Source organism: Echinococcus granulosus (assembly GCF_000524195.1).
Source record: "Echinococcus granulosus chromosome Unknown EG_S00016, whole genome shotgun sequence".
In the NCBI taxonomy this organism is placed as follows: Eukaryota; Metazoa; Platyhelminthes; class Cestoda; order Cyclophyllidea; family Taeniidae; genus Echinococcus; species Echinococcus granulosus.
In genome coordinates, this window is record NW_020170396.1 from 1,078,749 (window position 1) to 1,099,402 (window position 20,654).

Consider the following 20,654-nt stretch of genomic DNA (forward strand, 5'->3'; position numbering starts at 1 on the left):
GTCCAAAAAGGAAAAATTAAGCCAGATGCGAAAATGTCACCATGTGGGAGAAGCAGTCTGAATTACTCTGAGGTAGAGGTGCAGCGCCCCGCGACTTCCCTTAAGCAAAAGAAGACAATACTTGGATAATATATGTATATTCCTTATAAAGAGGATATTAGGGCTACTGGCACGGCCCATTGTATTACAGCGGTTTAAAAGAGTGGCCATTGTCACCACTGATAGCACAAATCAGCACTTTTGTAGAGTCCCGAGACTCCCTGAAGACGAAAGAAGACAAGATACTCGGGCAGAATATATATATTCAGTACGGAGAAGGTGTCTGGGCTATTGGCATGACCCAAAAGGCCAGCCCACCCAGCGAGGTACAAGGGGCTAATTCGAAGTACAAAAGTGGCGCCACACCAGAACCGAGGGATAAATCACTATCGTATTACACTTTTCTTTAGAGTTGCACAAAAAAGTCATAAATGGCACCAGCAAATCGCAAGACGTTCGTATGCCTGTCATGGTTCAGAAAAACAAACCCGAATTCTGCAACATGGTATTCAACTGTGTTTGGTAATCAAATGAATCAGAAGCGCACTTTTAGAACAAGTTTAAGCTGACGCGCTGCACCTACATTTGCCTTTTTTAATTTGGACAATTCCTAAGTTGGTAATGTTTAGGATTTTGTAATGAGCAACAACATTTAATTATACATTTAATTTTTGATTTGTTTTAAATGATTTTAAAGGTTGGTGCAACCTTTCCATTTTTTACGCACACCTTACTTCAAATAAAACAATCGAATGGCCAAAAATGCACTCTTTATTCGCAACAAACAACTAAGGTCTCTTGTAATACGAAATGAAATGCTGTGACTGATTGGTACGGTTCAAGGCTCCTCCACCAAGGTTGGTGAAGGGTCAAGTGAAGTGTTTTAATTATGCGTTCTTTCTACTACTTTTCTGTATGGGTTTTTGCTGTTAATTATTTGATTTGTTCAGAGCGCAACAATGTGCCTTGAGTCGTTATTTTATGTAATAATAAGCTATAGTTTGAGTGTTTGGTTTACGCCATACCGACCAATTTACATTTCCATGGATAGCCTCTAACACTTACGTTTATTTAATCTTATAACAATCGGAAAGACATTTTTTAGTGAGAGTTGATCCGCCACAAGTGCTTTTGGTGGTGTATATGCCACGGCTTGCACATTAAAGGAATAATTTCAAATCCCTTTCTCAGTCCTTTCATTATTGTCTGATCTTTGACGATATAATGTGCTTCTGTTCACACTAATATGTGGTTTTACCGCTACGTTAACGTCACACGTATTAAGGAACGGATTTAATTTAGAGACCGAGGGTATCTTTTTGTCGACTCAGTAGTTTTGCTAAATTTTCTTTTTTATAATTGCAAGGTCTTACATTTAGAACAATGAGTCTTTTCGTGACTCCCTTGCCTGTGGTTAAGCGCCTCATCAGCTACATAAAGGAAGGCTCTGATAAGGAGGAGAAGTGGAAGGAAAAGGCAGTAAAATCTCTCGTTAAAAGGCTAAAGAAAGGCAATCAGTTGGATGAGTTGGAACGGGCTATTGTTAACCAGGATAGTTTAACTCGCTGTGTTACCATCCCTCGATCCCTAGATGGACGTCTTCAGGTAACGTTTTAGTCGCATCACTTCTTTCTGCTCTTCTCTGGTAATTATTTGAACTATCTACAGCTGTCCTTTGATTATTTACTCTATTGAAACGTTTCTGGTCGTTCAAATGGTTTAGCTTTCACCAGTGTCTTAAGCTTTTCAGTTGGGATGAGTTTAACCTGAATGATGAATCAGAAACTTCAGTAGATGCATGTTTTACCGTCTTACCAATGCACTACACGAGTCATTACCTCCAATTCTCGAATAAAATTTTATAAACTGTCCTGTAGGCAGCTGAGCTTTACGTAGTATGATTTTTATGGGAGCACTGGTTCGATTTCACATGTTTTTGGTGCTCTATATGCCTCTTAAAAATAGATAGAAGTGAAGTAGTCCTGACGTAGTCATCAGTATGGTTCCGATAAGTACCATCACCATCACGTGCAGGTTCCTACCTTCGGTTTGCTCACCACACGAGATAGTATTTTATCATAAGGGCTTCACTAAACAGCTGACCTTGTCTCTCCCATGTCATCTGCATAACCCGTTTTAGAAAACTAACCGTATTGGTGACGTTTGGGAACTTCCCCTGAACTCCTCGAACATTGTCCTTTGTTTGGTTATGAATATACCCTTATATCGTTTATGCAATGTCTTTTCTACTCCATTATTAAAATTATAACTAAATTGCTTAACTGTGTGAGTTTGCTCATTAAGTGGATGTATTTAGTACAGGTATGTCATGAATTTTGAAGGGAGAACTCATAAATCCCCTTATAAGGCGGAAGCCTGGCTAAGGCTATGTTGGCATTCCCACCCTCGCGCTGATACGTTGCCTAGCTTTCTGCCTGCGTGTCTGGCCTAATATTGTAACTTTCTGCACTTGGGCACAGACGCCAGACAGTTGCACGCATGCTCGTATTTTTCCCCATCTCCACCCCCACTCCTTCCCCTAGCCCCTCTAATTGGGTGCCAGAAGGGCACAAGGCATCGCGCCTACAAAATTACCACAAGAAATTTATTGCATCTATTTCTGTCTGTACAGCATAGATCACAAAGTAGATTGATTGCTTTATAATATTCCCAGATTGGAACTATTTTGACGGTAAATGGAGTAAATAACCAATGTGATCTCATCTTCGCAACATCCATCGCATATCGTTGATCAATTTTCTCTAACTCAGAGGCATATTATTTTCATGGAATGTGAGAATGGTATCACCGTAGATATTTTGGCACGAGCTGCTTAAAATTCAATTTGAATGAAAAAAAAATGCTTATTTTAAGTGCTATTAGTAAACTTGTGAAATAATCCACCCCAAATTAGTCGAAAATGGCTGTCTAGGTAGCCTGACTAAAGTAGTACCACTCCGCCTAGTCGGTGAACAGCTGAAAACACGATTTCAAGTGGTGCATTGGTCTTTTGTTTAGGTGGCACAGAAAAAGGGCCTACCTCACGTATTCTACTGTCAGCTCTGGCGTTGGCCAGACCTCCACACTCAACACGAATTACGACCAGTGGAGAACTGTCGGTACTCGTTTCAAGCCAAGCGGGATGAGGTGTGCATCAATCCCTATCACTATCGACGAATAGAAAACCCAAGTAAGTTGTTCCGTTGTTTTTAAATTCTATTTCTTTACATTAATTCTACACATTTATTGGTTAATTTCTAAACAGTAATGAATCTCAATCTCTTTGATCACGAATGAGCGTCTGATTGTTTTGAGTTTCAAAATCGTTCCGTTCAAGCAATTTCTTTGCTGCCTTCTTTCATATACCACTGTGCTTTTGCGCACCGTTTTTTTCGTAGAAGCCTGTCAACCATCTGACTGGAAGCAGTGCGATCTCGTCATTATCCGATTGACTATTTTGGTTCTCCCTTTATTTCCAGGGTATTATCCTTAAAATTAGGTACTTATTGAACCAAACTCAGGTAACGCACACTATCGTGAATTCTAGCGATTTTGTTTGGGCGTGTCTCTACCTTATTTCAGCAGGAAATCTGAAAACTTTGGGGATTTTTTGACCAATGCCTTACGCATCGCCTGTCAAAAGCTTGCTGACAAGTTTCAGTTGCCTGTGTGACTTTGAGCTTGTGACGTATGTAAACCGGATTCTAATCCTCCCTTCTACATACTCCACTTTTTGTTTTAATCTCGATGCTTTCGTCAATGATGTCATTTTAAAGGAACCTGATTATTCGGTATACATAGTTAATTCCCCGTTTGGTTCTGCACATTTCTGGCTGACTGGCCTTTGCATCCTACTTTGTTTTCAAACCCGCTACCCACATCATTGCCGTCATGAAGTTTGCTGACTCCACTTTATACCTCAAGTAAATCTGTTCGAAATTTTTGTTCCTGCCATAGTATTTAGTTACAATATTAGATTTATGGAACTAGCGACTCTAATTATCACTTGGAGTTCCTTGGCTAAATATCACCCTTCGCTTCTTCACTGGCTAAAAGGATTGCTGATTCCTCTTGTGTTAGTATTCATCATTTACCATTTTACATCCATTGCAACTTTGTTAATTGATCCAATTGCTCTAGGCCACCCTAATTGTTCTCCTCGCCTTAGATCGCATTATGCGGTCACTGACTGTTCTAGTTGCAACAACAATCCACAATGCTCGCACTAACTTTCTCCCCATCATGTGACCTCGGTCACAATACGCATGCTCACGTGTCTAGGCCTTTTGTACATATTACCCCTTATTGTGTATATATTTGGTCGTTTTACTGAATTAAACGTGATGTATCATTCTACGTCAGAAACACATAAGTCCAATGGTCTTGGTTATCTCTCGAGCTCTTTACTTGATTTTTCTGACATTTCTCCCGTGTGTGATGCAGGCCCCATGTCTCAAGATTCTCAATCCTGTCTAATTATGAACTCGGTGCTAATGCAGAGTGGTCATTGTTATTTACTGGTTTCTTGTCTCCAATCTGCAAGGCATGTAACCCGTTCTGTACGTCTTTGGGATAATCTCATTATTTTGGGTGATCTTTCGAGTATCGCATGCACACACCTTATTGTCACTGCATGCTGTGATGGTTTCCTTGTGTGACTGCTTCACTTCAATCGACTTTCCTGTCAATTCCTGTGGGCTACCTGCGAGCCGTGTCACAAAGAGATATTCTCACATTTACCGCATCATTGGGTTTTCTAATATTTTCCACTCATATGTTTGCCTCATTATGTTGGTGGTGTCCTCTTGTATTGCTTTTTATGCATTATAAATACTTTTTTACGTACCTTTGTGCAATAAGTCATGTGCATGCAGATCTTCACCCTGGCGTCTAAGTCAATGTTGCCGACAGGGTAGATACTTTTAAAAACCCAAGTTGAGGCAAAAAAACTACACGCAAGTCGGAAAAAGCAGATGCCTTTTTCATCCCATCGACCGACGTCACTGCCGCCTGATTGGTGCGGCGAAGCACAGAGGGGATGTCTTGATAAGCCTGCGAGTGCTAACGTGTGTGTGGGTGCGCGCACACGAAGGGGTGGCAGTGGGGTGAAGGCGGAGGAGACGGAGGTAGGCAGGATGTCGCTTCAACGCTCCGTCCCACCCACCCATGTGATGCCTCGGAGCTGCACTCCTTTTCCCAAAATACACACTCCTTTAAGTGGCAGTGCAAAAAATGCTTAATTTCGGTCAGAGTTTAACAAAAGTCCATTTGAAAATGTATACATTACGAGTTCTTATCTCCCACACCTGGTTCACTTTGATCACCCTACGGAGAGGTTAGCCGGTTAGTAAGCGCGAGCCGCACTAAAAGGGCTTAAAAACGCATCAACGATTCCGTATTTAGGCATGTGCTTGAACCAGTAAATGAATGTCTTACTACTTTGTCATGCAGCTTCAATAAAGGCATACCTGAATGAGTGCTGTTGTAATGCCAGCCTATTTATGCGCCCTTTTCTTTCACCCCCCCCCCCCCTTGTCACTACGACTCGATTAGTTGTCATTATGCTTTGCTTATTTCTTATTCAAAGTCCAAAGCAAATTGCGCCAAGGTCGACTATTAATCTAGTGGAACTGATATCCACCGTCTGACGAAGTGTGCTTCTTTTTAGTTTTTCGTCCTCTTGTCTCATGGGAGATGCTTTCGTATCCCTCTTTTTTTACTCGGTAAATTGGGTGCGATCTTGGAATTCTTGGGACTTGAATTCCCTTCCACTCTCAGTACTTTCTTGGAACCATCTCCCGTTGCATTCACTTATTTGGCTACCCGCTTTCATTGCTAACACTGTGTTCGTTCTTACCACATTTGCCAGTAATTCCTCCCATTATGGTGCCTCGAGCTCCGCATCCCCCGTCTCAAGCGAGCATGAATGGAGCAGATGGAATGGGTAGTTACGGCCACCACCACCATCACCACGCCGCCTACCGAGCAGGTATGTCCCAGCGCCTCGGGGGAGCGGCGGCGGGCGGCGCCTCGCGTCACACCATGATGGACTATACTAGCGGTGGGGCCGGTGGTGGTAGCGCAGCTGCGGCAGCAGCGGCCTATCGTACTGGTGCTCCGACGCAGGCTGGACTGATGGCGCCGCCTCCTCCCTCGGCAAGTCTCCCGCAGACGCCCTACGGTGACACACCAAGTTCCTCGCACCACCTCACCAGTCTCACGGCGCTGCTCAACTCCTCCACTGCTGCCGGTTGCTGCAAGTTCGAAGAAGAGATGGACACCTCAGGGTCGATGCTGGGCACTGGCATGGCACCTCCCTGTGTCACCCTTGATGAAGTATGGCGTTCTTTTATTTTTCTCCCCCCTACCCTACCCCCGAATTGTTTATCCACTCGCCCATCCTGTCGCCTGATTCTTCCATTTGACTTTATTCAGCCACTAACTCAGGTACTTCTCTTAATGGGCATTACTCAGTCAAACCTAATCCAACATTTGCCTAACCTTTTTAGTTACGTGGTTCTCTTACTCACTTTACTCATTTATAACATTGTTTTCTTTTTATTTCGCTATCATGTCATTATGGGTAATGCCCAGCGTATTTTTCTTAGACCAAGATCGGAGCACCTACCCCTTTAATTGACTAATTGTACCAGTATAACTACAAGGAAGAATATGATTTAAAAAAACATGCCCTAATATTTGCTTTCCGTTTCCTCCATGGGTAACAACAAAGGTGTCGGGAGGAAGCAGGAGCATTACATCGACCGTAATCGGTACCACCACTAACTCCTGCTGTATGCATTCTTTCCTGTGAAAATCTAATGCGCTCGTTCTTTGAAAACCACTAATTCTCTTATTTAAAGCACTTGAGGTCACTTTTATGCATTGCAAACTCATCTGCTGGTGGATAAGTGTTTAGTCCCGCTGTGCAGCTATTATAACCATTTTTCTGTGACAGCAGGTGCATCTAACTTCTTTGCACGTGATGTCATGAAAGCCGCAAAAATCCTAATTCTTTTTTTTTTATTGTGATTGGGCCTAGTGTTTTGGAATCACTCTTGTATTAACCAGCCTTCGGTGGATGCATGTAGAACACATGAATGCTGTAATCGCTTGCAAAATGGGTCTCTTTTAGAACGCAGACCACGAAGTCCTTGGTGGTACACCCCACGTGGTCTTTTCCACTCCTCTAGTGTCCTCTGGAATGGATCCCTCCTATCGCTCATCTGGTGATGACTCGACTACTCAAAGCAGCAGTCCGCACACTGGCTCCATGCTCAGGTTGGTGTCTTCGCGCCTTGCCATTCATCATTGTTTACACGGTCACAAATCGTCTTGTGATTTTTAAAGTGAAGAATGAAGGCGTCATTTTCGCGATTTCGATTCATTGACCGAGCGCCCAGGCCACTATGACGTCACTACATGGAATGGAAAAATAAACAAGTTCTATTGCACAATAGTTCGTGACGGGATCGATTCCGAGATCGCGAACACATTGGACGCGTTTAATTATTGCGCAGGACCACTTCAAACTACTTGTACTCTTAGCTATTACCCTGCTCCAGTCACTTTAGTTATTAAGCTAAGAAAAGATGGCATATCAAATATGCACTTGTGTGGACTTTCGTTTCATTTGCACATGCAGATGTAGCGAAAATCCATGATGCATTATTCTGACTATTGGAAATGAGATGATTACCTTGTATTTAGTGCCTCCTACTCCTACATCCGTTAATTTGGCCAATATCACATTATATAGGTTGTATTGTTTGGATCCGCTTGGAATCAGCTGCTTATATTTCGGGCGCGAATATCTACTCCTAGTACTACTGGGTCCACAAATAAATTTAGTCAAATATTGGCAGATAGCCAATGCTTGTCACTTTGAGTGAGCGCTTTCATTAAAGAGGTGGCTGACCCTCATCTCCTTTTAGTACATTTGACCCTTAAAAGAATACGGACTTGTCGTGGTCATGGTTTATGTATGGAAGGGAATGCACAGTCTGACACCAGGGCACATAGAACCCGTATCTACATACACCTTTACAGGAAGTAGATTTCTTTGTTCTACTAAAGCATGTTTAATTCTCTTTGGTGGTAGCTACCTATCACATGGGCTGAAAAACAGCATGGCAATAAAACCGTCTCCGCCATCAACTTCGTCGCCGCCGCTAACAAGCTCGACAAACTGCTCGAAAACGACGGGAGCGGGAACGGGGAAGTTGGAGGAGGGTGGGGAGTCCTCGGCAGGCCCTGCTGACACGACGGACGCTTTGAGCTGCACGGCACCGGGTAGCAGCAGCAGTGGTGGGGGTAGTGGGGATGCCACCTCTACCGGCGGTCTTGACTCCCGTTCTCCGGGCGCTCTCTCAAGGGATGAGAACTGCCTCAGTGAGGATAATGACACTATGGACACTGGTCTAGGTGAGTAGAGACCGACTGCTCCGTACACTTGCTTGGTTGTGCTCAGCCATAGCCCTCGAGCTGCGGTTAAAAGGCAGCCTTATTATGTAATCAGAGTAATGCTGAAATTTCGGAAGGATAGATATACTGGTCAGAACTTTGGCACTGGTGCTGAGGTTGAATCCCGGATCAGTCCTAAGGCTCAAGTAACGATTGAATGCGTTCCTACAGCTTGCATTGGAAGCTCTTCGTGCCTTTGGGGAATAAAAGTGTTTCAGCTATCGTCATAAACACTAATTAATGTGTAAAATAGGGTTGATGTAAACTATTTCCCTTCTCTTAGTCCTTTACTGTGAAGTAGATATGCCCATGCTGTATCTGTTGCTCCATTGCGCCTTCAAAACTGATTAAATACATCTCTCGGCAGAGCGAATTAGTGCTGAAGGAAGACTGAGTGAATTGTGGAGTATTACAGTTTCAACTGAAACTGGGGAATCGGCCAGCTCCCTATCGAATTTCCATTCCCACAGCTCCATTAACAATGTTTTCTGTAGTGGGGAGCTCGAACAACATTTGGAATAGTTATCACTGGGTTATGTAATGTCACCGCATCTTACATGTTCTACTAAATAAACACCGGCAAGAAGCCATATGAGTCTCCTTTGCTTCGGCGTTTCAATTGACACATCCTCTGTTGGTTCACCCTCTTCAAGAAACAGTGTTCTTCGGACTGTCCATGTGATTGTGATTGGACGGCATTCCTTTGACTTGAATGTTTGCTAAGTTTACCTTCCACTGTGAATAAGTATCAAAGGTAAAGTAAGTCTTGCAGTTCTCTACAATTCATCTGTAGCTCTATTGAAGCGCAGTTACTCATTGAACATTGCTTACATAGCTCTACGATTAAGGGTTCAGCAACGTGACATGTTGTTTTGGGGCACATTCGATAGCGGCATGGTTTCTGCGTAGATGATTTCTTGCTAGGACAACTTCGTTCTATTCAACCAAAAAGGATATGCCAATTTCAGAGCAAGATTTCCATCACCGAACTGCTGGGTTAAAATGACCGGCTTTTTCACTCATTTAGCTTAAGATTCATGTGATAATGGTTTGCGTTGAAAAAAAAGTATCCTTTCTGATGAAAAGAAGCTGAAATATTTTTGGCTGCATATTTGTAGCTTGTTCATTGGCGCCGTTGACACTGCGCATTTTCCCTCGCTGTCGTTTATTTAGACACACTGAACGACATAACAATCGATGACTCGGCGCATACCTCAGTGGCCTACCAGGAGCCAGACTGCTGGTGCTCAGTGTACTACTACGAGACGAATACGCGAGTCGGCGACACCTTCTACTGTGCTTCTCCCTGTCTCACCGTTGACGGCTTTACCGACCCCTCTCGCGAGAACCGCTTCTGTCTCGGCCTCCTCAGTAACGTTAATCGGGGACACCAGATTGAACTCACTCGCCGGCACATTGGTACGGTTTCATCGTTTTTGCTCCGAAAATGCTCCTTTGTGTGGCGTTTTGAAGCAGTTACTTCACCTCCTCCGCTTGATAAGCACTAGCTTCCAGATAATTGTCACATTTAAAGCGGAAATCGGGTTAACGATGTGTCAAATCCACGGTAATTCACGAGTTATATTTTGCCGGCTTTGCAATTGTCATGAATTCCTACCAACGAAGTTTTTTAAGAGACAAACTTCTTGCATAGTAGGTGCCTTTATAAAGTGGAAGTGAGCACCTGCATCTTCATATTTTTTTATTCCAAACTTTTTATGACATGCGTGTGTGGATTACGGAGATACATGGTTAATGCCTTTCGGCGAAATTTGCAGGTCACTGTTCCCTTTTATGCTTGCAAACCCGTCACCTTTCAGGTTATTTGAAGCTTCAACAAACAGGAAGCTCTCTGGTGTTAACACGCATTCCTTCCCGTCAACCTACGCACCAGTTTTATTGCCTAGAGTAGTGTATCCCCGCCCAAGAAATGCGATGCCGTAGCAGCAATTACAAACACTTCCTTTACTTACCGCAATTATACGGTTGGCTAATTGGAGGGAGCGCTTCGAGAGACCCGCTTATTCATGCAGATACCGTACATGCACAACAGGTGCAAACTTGGTTAATCTTTGGCTCGGGTTTTGCTGCTTTGGCCACTCCTATGAAACACTTTTTAAATTATTATTGTTGTTCATTATCAGACGTCCTAATTGTGCACTTCTTGGTTGAGGTCACCGAGGTCATGCTTTAAAGGTCATGTTTACAACATGAATTATGTGTGCTATTGATTGTAAGGCTTTTCTTCAATAAGCCCTACTTTGCGTTTTTAAATATTTCAAAATACCATATCAGATATCACTCGCCTGAGGTAGTATTTTTGTGTTTATTGTGCTAAATGGCTCACCTTTTTCTCCTTTGCAATGTAGGCCACGGTGTTGCTCTCTACTACATTGGAGGCGAGGTTTTTGCCGAGTGTCTGAGTGACAGCGCAATCTTCGTCCAGTCGCCCAACTGTAACCACATGTACAACTGGCATCCGGCTACGGTCTGTAAAATTCCACCAGGTTAGTTCTTCCCACCGCCACTCTTGTTTCTTGTACCCTCATTTATTCGTTCGTTTGTTTTTTTGCTGCCAAAGAGAGGAAGTGATAAGGTCTTCATCCATCCTCAGGACATGGTAGGCCAACTCAGAGTCTCGTTTGATGAGTCCATCTTTGTTTTTGTAAAGGGTGGTGGCTGTTTGGTCATACTGGGGCTACAACGAATAACTGCGAATGCTCGCTTGCCGTTTCCAAGTCACTTATACCATTGGTGGTTTACAGTGTGGTTACTGCTCTACCTTGTTAATTAAGCAACGTATTCGCACTCCTTGTTATTTCTTTTGAGCTATATCCTTGATCTTGGTGTAGCTAAATGACGCGAAAAAAATTGTGCGCTTACATATTAAAACCTCCACTCCAATTGATGGATATCAACTCACTCCAAATTGAACCAGTTAAGAAGCACGCGAAATAGTGATTTGTGACGGAATGAATTCCCCTTTTTGACTAGGCATACACACTTTTAGGTTGCAATTTGAAAATCTTCAATAATCAACACTTTGCGGCACTGCTGAAAGAGAGTGTCAACAATGGCTTCGAGGCGGTCTACGCGCTTACTAACATGTGCACTATTCGAATCAGCTTTGTCAAGGGCTGGGGCGCCGAATACAGGTGAGTCTCCCTACCTTTTTACACGGAATCTACTCCCTTCATCGGCGCGACACTTGCGACACAGACAGTTGCAGATGAGTCAAGCATGTCTAAGTGTTGCTGCCTGACTCACCTTAGGCCTCTATCTATGTGTGGTGCGTTCCCATGCAGTTGCCTTGCACAGTGAAATCCAGATATTGCAAATGCCTCTCTTGACCATTTCTTTTCAGGCGTCAAACAGTGACAAGCACGCCCTGCTGGATAGAGCTTCATTTGAACGGTCCCCTTCAATGGTTGGACCGTGTCCTTAGTCAAATGGGCTCTCCTAACCATCCATGCACGTCAGTCAGCTAGACCAAATCAAACTCACCCCCGAACCCAGCCGCAAAGAAGGCTTATTGCTTCCACCACCTACTCCCCCTTCTCCCGCCCCCTCGCGCCATTCAATGTCTGACTGCACCCTGTTTTTTCCCAACTCTTGTCGCCAATGCATTTCGCTTTTTTCTCGACTGCTTCTTTTTACCCAACCGCCGAAACTGCTTCCACATATCTCCCTCCGCCCCCTCACTTGGCAATCGTGCTTATACATGTACGTACGTGTGCGTGTTCGAATGTGGGCCTGACTCCTCCACTCGCGTAGGACTTTGTGCATCTTCCGTTTCTGCACGCTTCTTGTATGACTCAACTTTCCTCTCCCCTCTCTGTCATACACACATACTCCCTCTCTTTTTATGTATTCTTTAATGATTAATAAAGACGGATAATATGCTGTCAAGGTGGGCTCATCCTTACACCAAGTGTTACTTTGTTACGGTTGGGTTGCTTGCTAATGGTGTGGTTGCATTATAATTTGGCATCTGATGTTCCTTCAGCAAAGACCTCTTTGTAGGTAACTTGATCTGCGTGGAAGTAGATCATAGTGGCGCGTTTCTTGTCTTGTTTTTGGGTTTCAACCTTTGGAATTGTTGGCATTTTCAGATGATGTTATTACCAATCCGCTTTGCCGTTCTGGTGGTGTTACCGTTGGTAATGTTGGGCATAAGAAACTCCACGAGAAGGGATTTCTTAGACTTTCTCTGCCTTCTCAGGCGCCTACATCATTTGTGATATTTAAGCGCAATACCGGATGACGTTGTCCGACGCAAGCTCAGTTTAGATTGATCGAATATGACACAGGACACCTCAGACAGAATCGACGGCTGTTCGAGTTGGTATGGTTGCTGTAGTACATAGTTGTTTAAATGTACCTTTTAGGTGGGAGGTGGTCAGTAAATACGAACCTCGTGACGGATCGGGCGTCATCGGACCCTAAGGTGGAAGCGTACCCTGAACATGTCCTCGTCCAAGTCGTTTGCATGTTCCAATGGTATTAAGATGTGGGTGGAAGAAACACCGAGAGTATTATACTGCATTGAACTGATAACTAATATGTACCGGCTACTTATGGGCTATGACCACATCAAGGAATGCGTTTTTGACAACAGCTGTACTAGGTAATTACGTGGTTGTCTTAGGTGGGTGGTAGAACGCGTTATGGTACACTAATCGCTAATGCCTTTACAGTGATGCTTCATGTAGCAATGGCTCCCAACCTTCTTTGAGAAGCTGTAATCTTGCTAAGGAGGTTAAACTGCAAATTTATTGCCAAGATTGCGATTTTAACTGTTGTCATTCAAGAGCGTTTGAGCCGATTGTCCGTAGTGTACCATCGAGGCGGATCATTTGTTGTCTAATTTGTGCCGATTGGGAAGATCACAGTATGTTAACTGAAAGTAGATTTGAAGGTTCCCATCTTGTTCAATCTTTTCATTGCCAATTAACACTTTGTGCCATTTCCTTTCAATGAGTTGTCGATTGCACTATTTGGCTGTTTTTCCTTGACGTTTTGCTCCAGTTTAAAAGAGCAAAGTAAAAGTTCTTGGTTTTTTTAAAAAGAACCAGCCAATATTAAAATATATGAGTGCTATCCTTGACTCATGATAGTTCTAAACTTTAGTTTTGACATTTTTGGACTCTCTGTCGCATTCTAGACAGTTGAATGGAAAATTTGCAAACTGTTGTTTCAACTTTGCCTCGAATTTTTAAACTTTTTACTCCGACATTCCAAATTAAATGTCTAAGACCACCATGAATCAGACCGTAAAGGTTGAAATACACTTTGTTCACTACATACTTTCTAGGCGACTTCTGTTACCGAATGAAATTACTTGTTTTACTCGGACAAAAATCCCAGGAAATGCACGATGTTATCTGTAATACACGTATGAACTTGAGAACTGTGTCGTAACCACTAAGTGACAAATATTCTATTCAAGCAAGATTGGAATAAGTCTTTGGTTTTCTTCGAATGTTGGATTTGTCAACCTGGGGTGCTCGAAACTGCATAGCGATCAAGGCTCTTATTTCGAAAATCAATTTTTCATCAAACTAAGGAAGACCTTCGAGATTTTTAAGAACATCCGCAAAGTAATGGACAGGTGGGAAGAGCGAGTCACACTGATTGGACTATTGAAGGCTTTCGCCAAGGATGCACAACCGGAAGACTGGGATTTAAGCCTTGGACAATGCCTCCTTGCGTACAGGGGTACGGTCCATACATCAACAAGCATTTCACCAAGATGCTCACGGATTGAAATGGGATTACCTTTCGATATCTTCTTATCAAATACGAAAGTAGCAACCAACAGTATCCCAGAGCATGTACTGCAACAAACCTTCAACAGTGTAGGGGACCAGTTATGACTGTGAAATCGCAGACAGATGCCACATTATGGCAAACACAGTCAATCTAACGTCTGCCGAGAAGGAGACCTGGTGCAGCTACACAGACCGATCTCTCCGCCTGGAGTACATTGCAAGTTTCATCAGCCTTGGAGCATAGATGCAGTTCTAGTGATAAAAGTCATCTCCCAATGCATAACCCCGTGCTCAACCAACCACCGTTCACCCCAACAAGATGCGCCTGTACAAAGGTACACCACCTGTCGGCTGCGAAGATGAGGTTCGCGTACTAAAGCAATAGGGAAGACCAACGGAAATGCTCCACACAGATACCGTCTATAGAAGGGAACCACCGGGGTTGGCGATCAAAAAGATGGGGGACTATGTGATACACGTATCGTATCGTTCAAATGTACCTTTTAGATGGAAGGTCAAAAATACGAACCTCGTGACGGATCGGACGTATTCGACACCCTGAACAAGCTTGTCATCGTCTAACTCGTCTGCTCGTTCCAAGGGTATGAAGGTAAAGGTGGAAGAGAGGAACACAGAGTCCATCACAGCTAATTTGTTCGGCTACTTGATTCCTACTGAAGGATTGACTAGTCCGAGGCCAATGCAAATCTTTCATTGTGCCTTCATGGTTAGTATGCATAATGTAAAGGTGCACTATTGGGTGAATTTCCAGCAAATTTCAAGTCTCCTCACAATTATTTCTGGTTTTTCCACGAATTAAAACTCATTGAAGTGGTCCAAATCAAAACAAGTATGATCACATTACTAAACTCATCGTCAACAATGTCGTTGTGCCAAACAGGGAAGAAGGGTAGAGGAGGAGAGCATGAAGGAGCGAGAGAGCGAGACATCAAGGATGTAGAGTTTGAGAATGCGACGACTACAAAATCTGTCATTGTTGGCCAATTTGGTCAGTGCTGGTGCTAGCCACAGGCTCCATTGCTGCCGTCGAGGACTCTTTCCTTAGGGCACCACCCCTGCCGTAGCACGCCGCCTTCCTCAGAGCTAGTTTGAGCGCCGTTCCGCTGCTATAACGTCGCCTTTTGGCTTGCGACTCGATGTGCTGGTTGGATGCAAAGCGGTGTTTTGGAGAGCGGATGAGGCTGAGGCGGGACTGTGTGGTGATGCGACGGTGATAACTGCAGTCGTGGCTATGCCGATCGGTTTCTTCCTCCGATTTCTCATCCTCATCTTCCTCTGCCTCATTGATATCCACCTTGTTCTCGTTGAGGGCTGTGGAGGAGCGGTCGCGCAGCTTCCGCTGGTAGAGCCGACTGCGGAAGGTGCGCGACCAAGCGGAGAAGTTCTCTCCTTGGCTCTGGCCTCCACTCTTTCCAGAGGCGTTACTCTCTGTTTCGGAAGTCTTGTTGGAGATGTTGGGGTATCGAAAGGATGAGGAACCAAAGCCGTTGACGTTTTTTTCAGCCTATGAGAAGACAGAGCTCTCGTGTAGTCAGTGTTTTCGATCGCATATTATTTATCTCTGGTACGCACTAGATTAATACCTTCAGCACCTACAATATATCGACTAAACTGTATGAGGCCATTCATTTAAGGAATGTTTGATTAAAACTACGATGTGAGGCTTCGGTAAATTGATATTTTGTCATATCCTACATTCATCAAGATACCAAAAGTGTCCCGCCAGGTCTTCAGTCAACACTGCCAAAGTACTATTACGAAAGCATTACTGATCAACACGGCGATGGTCCCAAAACCACAAAGTGACTTCAAAGATTCTGACCGAAATTCCAAACAGACTGCGATTATTGTTCAGGGCACAACCAGTAGATTGCTGACAAAGCTTGCGTAACTGCGTAAAGTCTTATTCGGCCTTAGAATCGGAATTGACATCTGGATAAGTCATCAGAGCCAGTTGTCCCTGCTGCACTCTGGAGAACCGGTATTCCAGCATGGCACCGTCTCCACCAGTAGACCCTGCTCAGCTGATTGCCAAGGTGCGACTGATCCCGGTTGACCAGTCCTGTCTACCAAGGCGCGGAACAGATTGTTTGCAAGTTGACGCTGGAAAGCATCACTGCTGACTTTTCCTATGAGGTCGGGTGTTGATGACATTTTAAATCCCATAGAGACTTTCCTGCCCCAATGTTCTAGAGGTTCCTATTAATTTCTTTTTACGCATTTATCCCGAGGATTTTCAACCTGCTTGGTCCATGTGGCTTGGAGATACTTTGAATGTCCTACCATCCACTGCAAGGTCCAGACCAATCAAACGGATGTAAATAAGCAAGAATGGCATCCAGCACTCTAGCAGAGTAGGAGTGTGTGCACACTCCGTGCGTTGAGTGTACTCAGGTTGTCGGCGTTAAGAATCTCTGCTCTAAGGTCCTCCTTTTGTTAATTATTTCTAGGTTTGAGAGAAACCAGTCTGAGGTTACACAAACGCGATTGTGCCTATCGTTCCGGATCACAGAATGGCAGAAACCCTCAGTGATATATGTATGGCCAATTTCGAAAAGCTTACTGTATTAAAATGTCTTACTACAGAATAGCTGATCATCCCAACATCGCATTTTACGGTGCTTGAAGTCATCTACGTAAATGGGTTCATTGACGAGCGACTTCATAATTACCCGCTTTTGCATGCACCCTGCCATTACTGCCCGACGTCTTGAGTAACGGTGTCTGGGCTGAGCCGGCTCATGGCGACATGTACACGTAAGGGGACACACTTACTACCTACTAGTGCGCATACCTCCATCACGATAGTATGCCACTTTGTTCTGAGCCGCTAAAATCTGAAGTCCCAGCTCAGTCTGAGCTTGCTATGGGCTAAACAAATGCATCTGAAACCCTGATGTTTGGTAGGGTCTTTTTGGCAATTAAAAGCGAAACCAAATCCGAAAAGACCAAAAGGCGTTATTTTCTCTTGCAATTAAATTAATTACACATGTGATAATGGATGACTACAGAGTTTGGCTGTGACCACCAGTTCACTCCTCTCAGGCCATCATAACAAATGCTTTTTAGAAAAAAAATTGGGTTATTAGCTAATCACGCCTTTTTTCCTCTTTGGCTACTTGATGCCTAAAATCAAGCTCACACCAAGATCACAAATTACCTTCATTTATGAATCAATTTATATGGAGGCGGAAAACCATCACAGGTTCTAGTGCTACTTGAAAAAGAGAGACTAACCATCTGGCAATTAGATATTAGATATTTTTAATTTTAATGCTTTTGCCTAGAATTAGTAAGTAACAAACAAGAATGAGTGCAATCTATTAATATTTAACTCCCAAAAGCTGACTTGTTTAAATATGCACCATTTGGATGGTAAAGACATGCCAGTGTACAGTTCAAGTGGACATACACGAAAAGAGAGCAGGTGAACAAGAACTTCTTTGTTGACATTGTTGGCGTTGACGAGTAAAATGTCATCGTTATGGCTAGACAACCACCACAAAGACTCCGGGATTTTAAGGTTAAAATGATCGAGTGCTCTGTAATCTGTTGATTTCATGCTTGTCTGGTCTGAATCACATAGGGGCGATCACGGGTGGTGCATTCTTGCTATTCCAGAGTATAAGGGAGCCGAAAGAAAGTCATTTCAAGTGATTTTATCTGACCTATCCACTGGGGCTATCGTCAAACCAATGGGTTGGTTTCGTGACAAATGATCATGATTTCGCCAAATAGTAAACAAAATATTATCTAGCTTTGAAAAGTGTTTTACAGTGGGAAAAATTTAGCTCTACCTATGGCAGAAACGTTAGACCTGCAAACAATTGGGAGGGACAAAGGTGATATTTCTCAAAAAAACATAGTTGTTATTGTTATCACAAAACAAAGAAGTCGAAAGCATCAGTTGTTGGTTTATAACAGACCAAGAAGAAGAAGCGGTTCGCTCCAACTATAATCCTAAAATCCATAAAAGTCATCTAGAAGGTTTTTGTTGCTGTTGCGTCTTATCAATATGACCGTTATGTAAGGCAATCGGTGAATTTAATGTAGCACGCCATAGGAATTGACATTTGAAGCCACACAGATCCTTTTTTAATGTAGAAGCAAGTGTTTACAAAGTTTTTAAGCTCTAATCATTAGAACACACGGCAAATATTTGGTAGGAAGAAGGCCTTGACCAAGAAATAATAGTTAGGCCGAGTGGTACTTGTCAAAGAGAGCTGTACCTGGCTCACGATCTCTTTCACTATCTCGAGATCCTCCTGAAGGTTCTTCCGGTGAATGACTTGCAACGGATCCCTTCCAAGCTGGTGCAACCGCTCTGCGGCAACTGACTCCAGGGTGCGCCGCATGAAGGGGTAGTTCTGTAGAACATCCTGGAAGCTGGCTCTGTCCAGAGCGTAGAGGTTGCAGTACGTTTCTGCGCGCACACTAGCTACGCGCCGGGCATTTGTTAGGAGACAGATCTCTAGGAGACAAATACAGCAAGATTCAGTGACGACTGCAAAGTGATCAGGTGCACTTTCCAAAAATTAGTCCCATTTTCTTTGGGTAACGAGCCTCACCACTTTTTAGTTTAAGCTACTTGGTCAGTTTTAATGGTTCTACTGTGCAGCAAATAAAAATATCCGCAGAAATATATATTTAATAAGAAAATTTTGGTTACTCCATGCCGATTCTGTCAATCAGGTATTGAATTCCAAGAGAGTATTTTCGGCAGCAATCCATGATTTTATTTGCTAGACCATTAAGTTGTAATTATTCCATCTGAATCATAAAATGTGAACAGATATGTGGCGCCGTTTTTGCGTGAAACCATGGTTATTTTAACCAAGGATGTTAACTTTAGTGCAGGTAAAGCATACTACTGGTAAATTTCAGTAATAAAATCTGTTGGAATGGTGATTTGACATGCAGAATTCATTGTTAAATTATGATAATACTGAACAATAAGGTGAGAATGTAGTGAGACTTCCCCGAGGACGAAAGAAGACATAACACTAGGGCGGAATATGTGTTACTGACGTACAGAAAAGCTTGGGGGTTACTGGCATGGCCCGAAGGCCAAGCTGACTACCGGCGATACAGTTACGGAGCCTTGAGTGACTCATTACCAGAATCAAAAGTTAAATAAATGTTTAAAGTACCATGGAAAACATTACAAAAGTGTAGACATTACAAATAAATAACCCACATTCGATTAAATTGGCATATTGTACACACTAGTGAAATGATTTGATGCTTAAAATATCAGAAAAATTAAACGATATTTAATGAATTTTGTTGATTATCTAGAGCATAGGAGACAACTTGTTTGCCATGTAAGTACTGTAACAAATCATTCTGCTGCGCTTGGATACAACCGAGGGTTTTATTCAGACCCCTTTATTTTAAATAGCTTTATCAAATGGTAATTCTCTAACGGATGACAAGTGACATTACTTATTCCTGTGTTTAACCTCCAAACTCAACCAATATTGTTTCTTTTAAAGGGAGTCTATTTGTTTTAAATGTCACTTTCTATATAAATGTAGCAGATGATACAAAATTGGTGCGAATCGTTGGGGAGAAATTTAATAGGTACAGAACACTTCTCCTACCATTTTATCTTTCAAAATAATCACCATTGCAAGCTCGCATATTTCCTCAACTGGATGACACGATCTAATTTTGCCTTCATGTACCGTCCGATTAGCAGAACCAAACAAACTGGCTCTGGCCACTTCAACTCCCGTCTCACTTTTACTTCTAGACTGCTTACATCTCATGTAACTGTCTGCTGACATGCAATGTTGATGAGACCTAATTGGAGACCTGCAATCAAGAGAATGCGTTAAATAAGGACGAGTATAAGGTAGTAGCTTGTTCTCTCTCTTCTCCCAACATTACTAAAGTGAAAATCTTTTCATGGATCAGGTTATTGGCAGTATGAGGCTCAAATTATCGTGTTGCCTTATGGTAATGAGCAGAAGACCTTGCTTCCACCCATTCACTTGTTTTGACTGTTTCTGTAGAGGACGTTGTTCCCACACACCTTCCACTTGTATCGAGCTGGATCGAGGAGACGGACGTCAGGCGCAACTGTTTGCTCTTCTGCAAGTGGTCAACCACCGTTGAACATCCCGTCCGCGGTTCGACACGGGCACATACACACGCACAAAGCAAGTGAGGTTATTTGGAGATGAAGTGGTGTGAGCCTTAGAAAGGAGGAATAGTGAGAGGAATTATCGGGGCTAATCACCATTGCTATGTACGTTTATGGTACACTCGGCAAATGGCGGTTCAATCATTGGATAAACAATCTAAAGCATACGGTGCGTTTTTACATGACGAATGAAGTGGTGGAAGAAGCAGAGG

General features: G+C 43.1%; 2 protein-coding genes across 2 annotated transcripts in view; one reads left to right on the top strand and one right to left on the bottom strand. All coding sequences in view use genetic code 11, as the record gives it.

Moving 5' to 3' along the window:
- Nucleotides 1-1,422: 1,422 nt before the first annotated feature.
- Nucleotides 1,423-11,990, top strand: EGR_03247 (Mothers against decapentaplegic; the record flags this gene model as incomplete). The annotated part of the gene is made up of 9 exons (XM_024492496.1): nt 1,423-1,644; nt 3,058-3,229; nt 5,909-6,375; nt 7,175-7,376; nt 8,116-8,463; nt 9,676-9,921; nt 10,872-11,009; nt 11,513-11,657; nt 11,867-11,990. 9 exons carry the CDS (start codon nt 1,423-1,425, stop codon nt 11,988-11,990), a joined length of 2,064 nt encoding a protein of 687 aa, XP_024353170.1.
- A 3,274-nt stretch (nt 11,991-15,264) lies between these two features.
- EGR_03248 (Potassium/sodium hyperpolarization-activated cyclic nucleotide-gated channel 4) overlaps nt 15,265-20,654 on the bottom strand; it is a gene marked incomplete at both ends in the record, with an annotated part of 32,699 nt that continues 27,309 nt past the window's right edge. Inside the window, 4 exons of the mRNA XM_024492497.1 lie at nt 15,265-15,798; nt 16,293-16,483; nt 17,089-17,158; nt 18,524-18,765. Of these exons, the coding sequence (XP_024353171.1) occupies nt 15,265-15,798; nt 16,293-16,483; nt 17,089-17,158; nt 18,524-18,765 (1,037 nt within the window). The remainder of the gene's footprint in view (nt 15,799-16,292; nt 16,484-17,088; nt 17,159-18,523; nt 18,766-20,654) is intronic.